The sequence below is a fragment of the Spea bombifrons genome, chromosome 8, assembly GCF_027358695.1.
Source record: "Spea bombifrons isolate aSpeBom1 chromosome 8, aSpeBom1.2.pri, whole genome shotgun sequence".
NCBI classification, from domain to species: Eukaryota; Metazoa; Chordata; class Amphibia; order Anura; family Pelobatidae; genus Spea; species Spea bombifrons.
The window spans coordinates 36122138-36135433 of record NC_071094.1 but is presented as its reverse complement, the minus strand read 5'-3'; the positions used below and the strand labels follow the sequence as shown (position 1 = coordinate 36135433).

Here is a 13296-nt window from a genome sequence, read left to right as displayed (position 1 = left end):
AGTTTCAGGGTCAGTCTTCTCTTCCGCAGCTCCGCCTCTTTTCCTCTTCTTGTTCTTCTGTCTTCTTTCTTGGTCCGCTTTTCATGGTATCATTTCTGTTATCCAGGCCTCCTGGAGTGTTGCCAGAAAAGAGCGGAGCCTCCACACCACACCCTCTCCCCTGATTGGAGGAGCAGGGGAGAGACTGCCCCCGCGGTGCATGCCGTGGCCCCGCCCTTTCGCAGTAGTCCAAGAAGCCAGAATAATGCAGACAGAGGCGAAGAAACGCTTCTTCCTCTGCAAATCAGTCTATCAATATTCTAGCTCCAGAGTAATTCTGATCAAGCCCTTTTGTATAAACCTCTCCGGGAGGCCTGGTTACCGAGCCAATACCGAGAGAAGCAGACAAAGAGGCAAGAGAAGAAGCGGAGCTGCGCAAAAGGAAACAGACACGGAAGCGGTTGGCAAAGAAGGTCGGGAGATGTCGAGAGAGTCCGTGCGTAAGAACGTGAGAGTCTGAGCAATGAAAATGCAAACGTTAATTCTGAGCTCTCCGCTTCTATTTCATCGCAGTCCCTCCTCATTTTCGGACATTTGTACGAATAAGCAAAAGCGGCCAGTTTTCTTAATCTGGTACAAATCCGAACGCTTAAGTCCTCTAAAGTTCTTACTTTCCACATAGGGCAAAATGCATTCTGGGAAACATTTCCTACCTGTGTGTTAACGTAAATATCTTAAAGCCTGCTATGGTTTGATGTAAAGTGATTTCTCTCTGGAATAGCGTAAGATTTTTCAAGTGAAAGGTCCAATCAAAACTAAACTTTCAAAAACTAAAGACGTCAGCAGAGATGTTTTTATTTACTGAAAGGGAGTCGAGCAAGATAATCAAAGGAGACGTTCCACAAAAAACTATGTCTCTTCTACACATCGCAACTAAATGACTTCATATAACCACACAAATATTGTGCACCAATCAGAGTTCATCTAAACCATTTATACTGGCACAAGAATCATTTCCTAGTCCTTGAGATGGATTCTAAATATCATAACCATATATCTATGCATATATATTCACGCCTTTTCAAGAAACACATTGATCAAGAACAGTAAAAATCTGCAGATGAAAAAAGTTCTGCTGCTGGGTAGAAGAAAAACAAAAGTAGAAAAAAAAAACAACTTTTTTTTGTTTTTTAAGTCTGAAAAAGGCAACTCAAAAATGTATATAAAACAAGACCGTCTTAAGAACATCTATATTACACATCTATGGTTTCCAACACGTTCATCATCTGCACAATCGTCAAATAAAAATTTACACCAGTGCAAGTGGTCCGTCGGTTGATGGGGGTGGAAATTACACATTTTTTTTTCTATATTCTAGTTAAATGGCTCAGTGTTGGGGGGGGGGGACGAGTTCTACTGAACTGAAACTTCTAGAACCATCGACAACACGAATGCACTTTTAAATAAGGAGTAGAACGAAAATATGAAATAGAGAAGAACCTGTGACAGACATGGAATGTCCGACCTGAAAAGCAGGTAAGGAGGTCGTTTAAACTACTTCTCTTCCTCTGAAATGTTCCATGTCCAGCCCGCTGGACGACTTAAGTTTACAAAAAAAAAAATCATCTTTGGAGAGATCTAATAGCACCCATCTTTCCAGGAGTCATCACTATCCGGTGTATTACTTGTCTTTGAGTAATGGAAAGATCTAAAAATTGAAAAAATAATGTTAATAGATATACCAGGGAAAGGCAATCTCCATGAAATACCCCAAATCCCAGTAATCTTCGCCTGCAACACGCATGTGACGTCAACATCTGTACAGACATTCTATAAGCCAACGGCTGCCTGCTATAGGAGGACAAATCAGACAGCGAATACATTGTAACGTCTACATCAACATCCAAAGCCCAATCATTACTCAGCACGATACGCAAAGTACTACGATTACCTCCTTGACGGTTGAACCATTTTACTTTTAGGGGACGCGTATCCCGCGGACGTCTGGGATTTCACAGCCGACGGTTTAGGAGAGGGAGACGGGTTGCTAGTTCTGGAAACGGCACCAGACGAAGGCGGATTGGAACCAGACGACGGCATTTTACGGATCCCGCTGGAACTGTTGTAACCGGACGATTTGATCGGTTGTCTGGACGGAAGGTGAGAACTTGTGCTTACACCCGCTTTGACCGCCTGCCGGCCAGACATTGAAGGTTGGCCAGAGCTGGAAGCATACCGCAATTTGCTCGGCGGAGTACCTACAATACACAAAAGTATAGTGTTTGATTGTATTTGGTTGACTACGTATAGGTTTTTGTTTGAATTCTGTCTGTTCGCATGTGTTCCAACTCCCAGTCTACATGGTAAAATCCACCGGTATAGCCTTAACTTTGATTCTAGATATCTTGCTTTTGTTCCAGTTTCATTGAAAACAAATTACTTAATAAACCATGGTTGGATTAAAAATGCAATGTTATGCCTTGTCACATACATAAGGGTTTTTTTTATTTAAGGATGAGCTAGAAGATTCTTCCCCGGGGGAAAGCGTTTGGTAACCAAGTTTAACTATCCCATGAAAGGACAACAATATCAGGTGTGGTCTCTGGGAGGAGGTTCTTCAAACTTTCACTACATTATAATGAAACAGTATTTGCATGATTTAGTTAATTGTGCCTTCTTCTGAACAATTCCATACCAAGATGCTGTTCCATAATGCAAAACATTAATAGGACTGCCTAGTTTGTTAGGCAAATTCACCTTTACAGTGCTGTCATTATATTCCTTCCCCTGAAGGCTTTATCACATTCAAATGCAAACCTTTAAGATTTTTTTTCGGTTTCTATCAGTACCTGCTTTGTATAACATGACAAAGGGACAGTACAAAGCCCTAATACAGCCAAGCCAACACATAATGGACATTAAAATACTTTGATATGCACTCGTCTCCTGTTTTCTCTGGCAGGAAAGCACTCGCGTTGGAATGAATGCTAGGGGTTGGGGGTCTTGTTCACAGGAACTGGCTGGTAGAGAGTATTCCGCACACAATGCATTGTGCCAAACGTACCTCCTCTGCAAATGCCAGGGAGCTGGGGGCATTTTTATGGGGGGGGGGTAGTGGCACATATTGTGGCTGGAGTGTCCCTTTTGAGTATTCCCAGAAAAATAAATGAGGCAAAGTTTTACTTATAGAATTATTTCTGGGAAAAGGATTTGAGCATTCGACAGTACTAAGAAAGATGCTACTAATGCTGCATTAAGTGTTACATTCGGTGAAACTTGTAGAATAGAACATTTAAGGAATAATGGTGAGTGATTTAGGAGATAAATGTAGGAGACATAAAACAGGCGCATTACACTGTAATAAAATCCAATAAATGCGTCCCACACAGCCTTTGCAGGTCGGTCTGTTGGCGATCACTCCGCTTCCTCATTCATTCGATTTCCCCCCGGATTGTGCCAGTTTTCTATGTAGCTCACAGCCTGCCACCATTACTCTTTCCTATTCTCCAAACCATACACTTCCACGATAGGCAGATCTGACGTCTTCCCGTTACTGACATTTTACGGCCTTTAAATGGCGATTATTGGGTACAGCAGCCAATACGAGAACCAGTCCCAGAGAAATATGGTTTTATAATTTACATTCACACCCTAGTGCGGGATAGCCTGTAGAGAATACATAGAGGTTTTTCTTTTATTGGTACGTACTGGTTGTAGGTTGCTGAAGCCTGGTTAATCGGCTGCTTGACCCCTGGAGATCAGACTCCAAGCTACGGCTGCTCCTCACTGCTTCGAGTGAACGTAAACTTGTTTTTGCCAAGTTTGGCATACTATGGCGCAAGTCATCTGAAATGAAATAATAATAAAAAAAATTATTTTCCTTAGCATTCCCAATAAAACCAGATACAAAATGGCTTCTATAAAGCAAAACCATGCAATACAATAGACAATACTTTAAACATTCTTGAAGTACCACTTCATACACTTCAAAAGACACACACACACACACACACACACACACACACACACACACCTTTTACCACTGAGCTTGAAGGGGTCTTACCTTCGCAGTTTGCATATTTCACCCGGTCTTGCACATGGTTTTGAATGGACCTCCGAGGCGGTCTAATGCGAGAGGTCGAAAACCTGCTGCTGTCCCCGGCTGCTGACGGTGACTGACATCGAGGTGAACTAAGAGGCGACGGGGAGTACCTGTGCGTGCTACGGTAGGACAGAGAACATTCATAGTCCTCCTCATCCTCCAAGCTGTACGTGTCAAACTCCTGATCGCTGAAGGTGCCTCTTCTCAGAGAATGTAAAGAGGCGCTAGAACTGCGCCGGGAAACAGATGCAGAACTGGAAGCGTAATCCTGACGAAGACCTGTGAATTCACACTTCATTTAGAACTCATTCCTCAATGTTTTAGTTTAGAATCATAGAAAGCACATGCAAGGAATACCAAAATCTCTATTCCCCTTTAGCATTGCAGTACAATTAATAGAAGGGTGGAAAGGAAAACAAAGACTTCTTACTTTCTTCTTGCATGCGCGCCATAACCTGGACATCCGTCAAATCTTGCAGTTTGTATCCCATAGAGATTGAATCGTCAGAAGTACTTAGCTCGCTGTCTACAGAGGATTGAGAGCTGAGTGCAGAATGGATGCTCAAATACCCTTGGAGAAAGAAAGAAAGTGAGATTATTAAACTATCTATTGCACTGAAAGATCAAATTTAGAGAGTAACAATTTTGGAAATCTGTTCTTTTTTGCCATTAACATCAATAGTACGCAAGGTAATAATAATCCCGTCGTCACCTGCTGAACTCATTGGTTGTACTCAAGACTCAATATATCGCATCACTTGCTGAAGTGTATATGTGGCCATACAGTCTGAACACAAAAAGAGCCAATAAAACATTATTTGAGAGCATTCGTAACTGTATGTTTCATTTGTCTTGCATTTTACTATGTAATATAATATGTAATATAATAATGGGGAGAAGACGTACAGTAGCCAGGTTCCCCATCGGTAACCAATGGAATTCCCCTTTTGAGAAGCCACGTTCATGTACATCAAAACCAAACGTGCAACCTTTATAACGTGTGGAAATCGGCCATTTTTTTTTCTTCAGATGACTGGAAACTGTTGATTTAAGCCAAGTCTGGTCTAATTACAAGTTGAAATTTGATCCTGCAGCTCAAAGCAATCCAGCAGCCTGTGAACGTTTGATAATGGCGTTTATATAAGCGCGATAGACTGTTTTATGGTTCTTCAGGTGAAATACTTCAACACCACTATTGCAGAGCTATGAACACGGCTGAAACGCACTCACTTTATTCTATGCTCACATTGCGGGGTCCGCCAGATCTGCGTGGTAATCTACAATTAAAGCGAGCAAGGAAGAGCCCTTTAAAAAATCGGCTTATTCTGAGTAGTATTCCAACTATATTTATTCTGTGTACCATAAGCTCCCTTTTATCAATTAAAGAACCAACCAGACCCCACCGACACGGCCCATGAAGGCCAAAACGTATGTCTAGAGAACACCTGCGCCGGAACACATTGTAGGGAAAGCCATCGAGTGGCTGCCCATCCTTTGTGAATTGATCTCAGACCCTTTTTTGGATGGCATTTAAAAAATCATCCCCATTAAAGAGAGCTAATGTGTGATTAAGCTTTGAATTTTTAATAAAATACAATTTTATTAAATTGTATTTTTATTAAAAATAATAGTCCAACATTTGGAGTAATTGTGGGAAAGTGCCTACAGAATGATAATGGTAATCCGGTGAAGAACTCTAAAGCCTAGAGTAGGTAGGAAAGCTTACATCTCCAACAAATTCATGGGAAAAGGAACCGAGAAACAAGAGAACAAAAGAATCTTCTCCAAAATGACATCAGCTGAGCCCCGGGAGCACCGAGAACGGGTCCGGAACGCTGAGATCATGAGAACAGAAATGTTTGGCAGCAAACTGCCCCTTTCTCAACATCCTAAGACAGGGTTTCAAAGTATATGTAGGTTTAGTTTGCAGCTAACTCTGTACTTGACAGATCCTTAATAGAGAAACACCCTTCTAAATGATGCACCATTATAAACGATATAGTTCTGTCCGCCTCGGAACCAAAACCCAATAAAAATCTCTTTCCTTGTTATTTGTGAATGTTTACAAACATACGTTAAGAGATCCATGTTTGCACGTGTTCATCCCCCCCACAGGAAGCTGTGATCTAGCAAGGAAGAAGCAACAGGAAGTGAGCATTTCAAAGGAAGGCCCCCCACGCAAGGAATGCCTCGCCCAGATCGTTTAGTGTCGATAATTACCGGCGGCGCCAGTAAATACACCCGCCGGCCACCCCATTTACCAAAACTCCACCGAGCTCAATGCCTGGAAGGGGCAGATTTTCGGAGTCACACAGCACGGGACTGGCTCCTTCCGATCCAGCACAGCTGTGATCATATATTACCTATTTACTATCCATATGCCGCTATTGATATCTGCTTGTATGCATTACATACATCTTTAAATAATGTCAAGGTTTTCTTGAGTCACTCCATAGAACCTTCAAAACGGGTTAATAAAGGGTTAATATTTTAAGAGTCTCGGGGTCCGCTCGTTCAGAAAGTTCCTGGGTTTGGGATCCGCTGGCACCGTATCACATAATAAATTAATAACTATGGCCCCCCGCACTTTTGTATCGTGTCCAGCGTACAATAAACTTGGGAAGCAATCTGTAAGTTTGTTCTGCTCGGTCTGTTTGTTATTTCCCTGCCAAGAACGCTTTCAACTTTCCTTCCACCAGATTTACATCCTGGAAGGTTCTGCATGATTTCAATGCGTAAACGCACACCTTTCCCCCGCGAGACAAACAAGTATGCGCAAACCACAGACCCCCACGGGCCAGCGTGCTGTCTCCGAAACGAGAAGACAAATATACTGTGCGAGTTAAAGCTGCTGTTCCACTGAACGGCCAGACCTTTGCCAAAAAAGATTCTTTAATCGAGTAAAACTTTGCCTTGTAAATAATTTGCGCGCGGGACACAAGTCACGGTTAGATTGTCGCCACAGAACAGGTAAAAGCTTCTCAGAAGTTTGGATTTTATGTGATTAACCCTTTGCAGAAAATAAAACGTGGAACGGCATATTTAACAAAACGTACAATCACATCCAAACGGTTATGAAGCGGCCACCGTCACCCCGCGGAAAAAGGCCGTACCTGAGCTGCCACAGGTTAGTAGTGGTTTGTTAGTGGATTTCAGGCACCCCGGTGAGTTTAGTGAATTGTTACAGTTGTTGCCCTCAGTGCTGGGGTTATATGCACTTGGTGAAGCCAGTGGGCTGCAGTACAGGCTTTTCCATCTATTTGCTAGAAGGAGAAATTTAAGAAACAACTGTGTTATCTGGAAAAATAAGACACGAAGGCAATGCAGATATATGAAACGTGAAGATCGAGCGGCTTACTTTCTTTGCAAACAGATTCTACACACGCTGTATGACATCACACCGTCCCTACGTGTCGCACATACCTTGATCCAGCTTGCCGATCAGTGTGCGGCAGGCGGCCTCTGTCTCCGGACTGTGGTGGTCCAGTACCTGTCTGCACCACTTTAAGGGGGAATCCGGTTTCTGCTCAGCACTGGCAGTCTTTCTGGGAGATATGTAAAGCCTAGTAAAAGAAACATATTTCAGAAAACCTGGAAACGGGAATAAAGTATCCAGCAGCCCGTGTGGTTCTAAGACGTCGCCGTGAGCCAGTGTGCCCGGTATTATATATTTGTCAGGCAAGTGCTCAGCCAGCATCGAGGATTTCCCTCAAGGGTTAATTCCACTGACAAACCGGCCTTATTAACACTCTAAGTCCCTATGGAACTGTAATCGTTTCAGACAGGGAAGCCTCTGGAATCAATATTAAATCTAGAAAGTAAAATAGCCAAGTGCTGGAGTAAAATAGTAAATTATTAATATACCGAAAGGGGAGCACACAACCTAAAAGGCATAAAAACACATACACATTCAGATTCCAGGGTACCTGCTAGAAATAAAAGGAATACACATTCAGATTCCAGGGTACCTGCTTATATCGGTAAATAATGAAATAGGACTCGCCAAGCTTGGGGTACTTTGACGTAGTGGCAGGCTAAGCAATATATGGCCATACAGTGTAACGGAATCCCCAATATTAACGCCTCTGGCGTTTTTCGAATGATAGTCGCTGGGTGTGCGCGGAATTCTTCCTTTGATGAGGGTTATTAACGATCAATGTTCCATCTAATTTTTCTTAGTTGGCGTGCACAGAAAATTTCTCTTGTGCAAACATTTTCAGAGCAAAAATTTTGTGCGCACAATATCCGTGTCGCATAAAGTTTAAAAAAAAGCTATGTGCGCGCGCACAAGCGCACAGCTTAGAGGGAACACTTAACAATTGGTCTGTAATAGTCAGAAAAGCCGTGTTGTCCAAGTAACATGATAATAAAAAGGCGCTCCCTGAAATACTACCTGGGATAAATACCGAAGGGAGAAGAAAAACGTGCATATAAGCTGGGATCAGAGAACAGAGGAGCCCAGCTCAGCTTTGTAGCGTTTGTCCTGTTCTTATATTGTGTGGCATTCAATATTTAGCAACTTTAGACCAATTTGTGTAGATTCTGCAAAAAGAGCAGAGGGGTTAAATAATACGCGATTACAGATCAGCAGGAAGCTAAAGTCAATCATCAGCGAATCATAAAAAAAATAGTTAAAAAAATACCAAATTACAAAATCGCCCCTGATACCGGAAACGAGGGCTCCGCCGGCTCGCGCGCTCTAAACCTGTTATACGATGCATTTTCACTCAGCTGTAAACACGCGGTTTTATGGGTTTTCTGAAAATCTAGGTCAGATTCTTTTATTTTCAAAGTACAAGGAGCTTGTTAAATATTTCAAATGTTTTGAATTATTTCCGCGCGACTGGAAGAAGCAATGAAGATGAACTGAAATTAACACTTAAAATTCTCCCCGAGACAAGCGTTTATTCTACATAACGTCGGGGCATCATTCTCACCCATTGAGGGTCACAAGCCCCCCTCTCCACCTTTCGCACAGTATGGAAGCTCACGAGTGGGGTTGTCCTAAGCCCACCACCATTCTTGTGAAAGTGCCATAAGACTCGATTGTAAGCTCATAGGCCGGGTCATCAACTTACATTATCTGTACGTGTAGATGTGTATTATGGACTTGTTAAACACACCATACTTAAACAGTGCGGTGCTTAATATACAAAAAGATTTATAACGTTAATAAATAGGCAATTAGCCACATCAAGAAAGAAAGACATGGCTGTTTAAAAGTAGCCTTTAAAAGTGTGCTGAAGCATGAAGCATCCGGGTAACATCGAACATTTAAACCATATAGTATTTAACAAACTGTCACCCGGCCGTATATATGCATTTACTGAACCAAGTATCAAAGTTTTTTAAAGAGTTAATGGACTGACAACATATTAAAGACCTTTTCCATTTTGACACAAGGCACTAAAACACTTCTCCAATCCCGCAGATGGGGCTGAAGGACATTACGGCTCCTTTAAACTTCATTATAAAGAAAACACTCATTTGGATCAGCAACTCAAGAACGACTACTCGGCCAGATAAGATGACGTTACGGATGTTTTCCAGACAATGCAGTTGGTTTCTATTCAACAGAAGATGGTAAAAAAAAAACCTCAACTGTACGATACGTACCAACAGTCTTCATCATCCTCGCTGCCCAAGCCGAGCTCTAGGACCTCCACCTCATCCAGGGCAGTTTCGTCCAAGTTCTCAAGGTCTCCACTGGAATTGAGTTCAGACATTTTATCCAAAGCTTCCTCCAGCTCGGCTCGGCTGCTGGCGTCCAGGCTGAAGAAACAGCTATCGTCTTTATCACAGTGACTATCCGCCGGAGAGCCGGGCTTGGGGTCAGAGCACACCTTCTCGAACTGCATTTGGGCATCGACCCTCAAGCTTGGGATGTTCTCCTTCTCTGAACTAATTTGGTCCAGCTTAGTCTGTATGTCCGTCAGAATATCTCGGTCTCCTTTTTCCGCCTGGATGTTCATGCTGTTCATGACTCCTGTGCAGTGCAAGGTGGACAGGTGGGGATCGGCGCCGATGTCATTCTGAAGGCTCTGAGGGTTGCTCTTGATTTTTAACTGTTGGTTCTGGATTTCCAGCCTCCGGACCAGTTCCTGCAGCTTGCGCACTTCTTTTAGGTCGTTGCCGGGATCGGACTCTGTGTCTGTTTCCATAACTCTTGTGTCAGCATTTATGTCATCAGGTTGAACGCCAGGTGTACTCTCTGGAACAACCATCATCAAACGATCACTGTAAGCAAAAGAGCGAGAAATGAGAGAAGAATATCCTTCAATGATTGGAAAGCAAACCTCTACACGCTCCTGGCTGAGCACACAGTAGGGCGCTGCTCGGCTTAAATGCCAAGAAGAATTTCAATCTATCTTTTGCTAAAAGAGAATGACTACATGAAACAGACTACACCTGGAGGGGGGGGGTTACACATGAAAAGTATGTCTGGTACAAAGTGATGCAGTTACCATAGCAACTAATGGATGAATCAACACTTGTTGAACTTCCCACCTGAACCTCCTATTAACGATTAATGAGCGCTGCTGGAAAGGGCTCGGCCGGCAGCGAGGTAGACTCAATCCACCAGCGTCCCCCCAATATCACGCGGGATAAACAAATCTACAAAGACTCGCTGAGAAGTTCAAGCAACATACAGCATTTCCGTGTGCATTCGACTAACTGCATAGAAAGTCACTGGTCCGGTCTCGGTGACCGTAAACAGATCTCGTCCCACGTGCTGCTTTTATTTGCTAAACGCAGGGGTGTGCAGGGAGCCGCCGCTAGCAAACACTATAAAAAAGCGTACGTCACCTAAACAGCTGATAGAAACAGACTGCAGTCTGCATGTTTTTTCAGCTGTAGGGACTCAAACCTTCAGTCCTTGGTCATGTCTTAAGTTCAGAATAGATTTATGTTTAAACCCCCCACACACACACCTGTATCAAGCTCTACCACTTCTGCTGTGAGGCTGTTCCACTGACCTACCACCCTCTCAATAAAGTAACATTTCCTTGCATTACATCTAAGCCTCTGAGCTTCCAGTATGACCTCTTGTTCTAACATTTATCCTCCACTGTAATAAACTAATAACATTTTAAATCAAAAGCAAAATTGAAAAGTTAGGTAACGGCCTACATGAAAAACCCTTGAACCTGTTTTTTTTTTTTAACCCTTGAATCAGTATAATTAATTAAAAATTTGTAAATATATATATATATATATATTTTTTTATTTTTTTATTTTTTATTTCTTTTTTGCAAACCTGCCTCGAGAAAACACTTTCACAGTCTATGCAAAAATGTCACATTACCGCAGAGAAAATACAACATGTCAGATATAACACGGAAACAGCGATAGCTGGGATCTGTATGACACAGCCATGTTTAACCCTTTAGGAACATGCAATTACATCAAAAACATCTTTTACATAGACCAGGCACTCGGTCCAATCAGCAAGATGTCCACGTTTAATGCCACAGATCCCTCAAAAGGTGGTAAATGTGACAATTTCAACTCATCAACCTCTTCCAACCTCTTCTTCAATAGCGAGAATTCCACAAAATAATCCCCCAAAATACAGCAGAGCCAAGAGCTACGGGAACAAAGTAGAGGCGAGACCGGCGGACGTCAGAGGAACCATATCTACTAAATGACTTGTAGACCACAAGGTCCCGGGGGACAGGAAACGCACCCAATGGCAGCATTCAGAACTGAATTAAGACAGTTAAAGCGCTCGTTACCAGTGGCATCTACTGTGAACGAGACGAGTTTCACATGACTATGGTTACTGAATAACAGAGCGTGAGAGGTTTAGATAAAATATAAGGTGGTTTTACTTTACTGAGAGGGTAGTAGATCAATGGAACAGCCCCCGGCAGAAGGGGTAGAGGCTAGCACAGCGAAGGAATTTAAGTATGCATCGGATTAGACATAAATTATGGTCCGAGTCTGTAGATCTGGAGAAAGGGGCAGACAATACGGGCTGAGCGGGTCTTTTCTGCAGTTAAATTCTACATTAAAGCACAATTTTTTGCAGGATAAAAGGCATCGGCACAAAGAGCAGCAAAAGGCAGAAACATTGCACCGGTTGCTATGGTGACATCACTACCTTTACATGGGATTAGATATGATGCTGATATAACAGGAGAGAATACGATGACTTGTCTGGAAGATGATGAGGGGGGGGGGGTCTCTGGTGTGGCCCCTTACGTGTGAGGATGGTTAGCGCCGGAATATTCGGCAGCCCCTGCAGGATGGAGATGCTCAGGCGGCTTTATTATCAGATGCTCAGGAATACATTACTTGGTACTGCCCCAGCAGGGGAGTCCCTGGTAGATACTATTGCATTATAATGCGGGGGGGAGTAACGGTTGTACTAGCTCCTGTTATTGTCAACGCCGGACCGTTTAAAAAAAAAAAAATACACATTTCCTCTAAAAGGCCAATAATGGCCTCCACGCGACAAACACAAGGACACATTGAGAAAAGGAACAGACAATAGGGAGGACCGGGCAGGCCGAGACCCCAGAAAGACCACCCGTCGCCGGTCACATGGAAACAAAAGCCTCGACCGCGGACCAGCCTCTCCATCCACCTCCATAAAAACAAACCTCGACCTCCGGCAGGAAGCCCTCTTCCCTCTCACTCATTCGGCCTCCACCACCCCGGGAACCCCTCCATCATCCCTCGGTACTGTCACTCGTCTCGCGCCTTACCTCTCCACCTGCACAGCGCCAGCATCTCTCGGGGACGCGCGCGCTCCCCCAGCCTCCGAGTACAGAGCTTCTCAATCAATAAGAGAGGGGCGGGGCGCTAGAGCTCTCAAACCATAATAAAGCAGAGGGCGGGACCAACCGCTTCGTACGCCGCTTTACGAGGGAGGGGTGGGGCGTTCAAACACATTGTGTATGGTGGGGGCGGTGTGGGTGAAGGTACAACAGTGGGCGGGACTAAGGCAGTGACTGACCGCCTAGTAAATGAGGAGCTTTTCCTCCTGACCGTTCTGGAGGCGGAGCGTAACACGCAGCCCATAATAAAGTGGCAGGTGTTATTGGGCAATGCACGGTAAAGGGGGCGGGACTGAGCGTGCACTGTGCCCTACTAGAGGAAGCTGAATGGTAGAGATGTATAAACAGTGACGTATTCCGGCTTCCCTCAGCTAGTGCTATTCAGTGGATGGCTAAAATGCCTGTTTCCTCTATTGAGGGCTGCGCCCAGCT

The 13296-nt window shown here is 43.7% G+C and overlaps 1 protein-coding gene across 3 annotated transcripts; it reads right to left on the bottom strand.

Moving 5' to 3' along the window:
- Window positions 1-1196: 1196 nt before the first annotated feature.
- On the bottom strand, window positions 1197-12895 carry LOC128503405 (SLAIN motif-containing protein-like). 3 transcript variants are annotated; one of them, XM_053473481.1, is made up of 9 exons: window positions 12793-12895; window positions 9698-10318; window positions 7505-7644; window positions 7195-7344; window positions 4512-4652; window positions 4043-4360; window positions 3688-3825; window positions 1931-2237; window positions 1197-1687 (listed from the first exon to the last, which is right to left on the bottom strand). In XM_053473481.1, the coding sequence occupies exons 2-9, from the start codon at window positions 10306-10308 to the stop codon at window positions 1618-1620; spliced, it is 1875 nt and encodes a 624-aa protein (XP_053329456.1). In that variant the 5' UTR covers window positions 10309-10318; window positions 12793-12895; the 3' UTR covers window positions 1197-1617. The 3 variants fall into 3 exon arrangements, with proteins under 3 accessions (XP_053329456.1, XP_053329457.1, XP_053329458.1); XM_053473482.1 differs by having other exon boundaries at window positions 12688-12813; XM_053473483.1 differs by lacking the exon at window positions 7195-7344.
- Window positions 12896-13296: the final 401 nt, after the last annotated feature.

Coding starts and splice junctions, on each gene's coding strand:
- LOC128503405 (XM_053473481.1), bottom strand. CDS start 10,308: ATGATGGTTGTTCCAGAGAGTACACCTGGCGTTCAACCTGATGACATA. Junction 7,345..7,504: donor GATCGGCAAGCTGGATCAAG/GTATGTGCGACA, acceptor TTCTCCTTCTAG/CAAATAGATGGAAAAGCCTG. Junction 4,361..4,511: donor GGCGCGCATGCAAGAAGAAA/GTAAGAAGTCTT, acceptor GTGAATTCACAG/GTCTTCGTCAGGATTACGCT.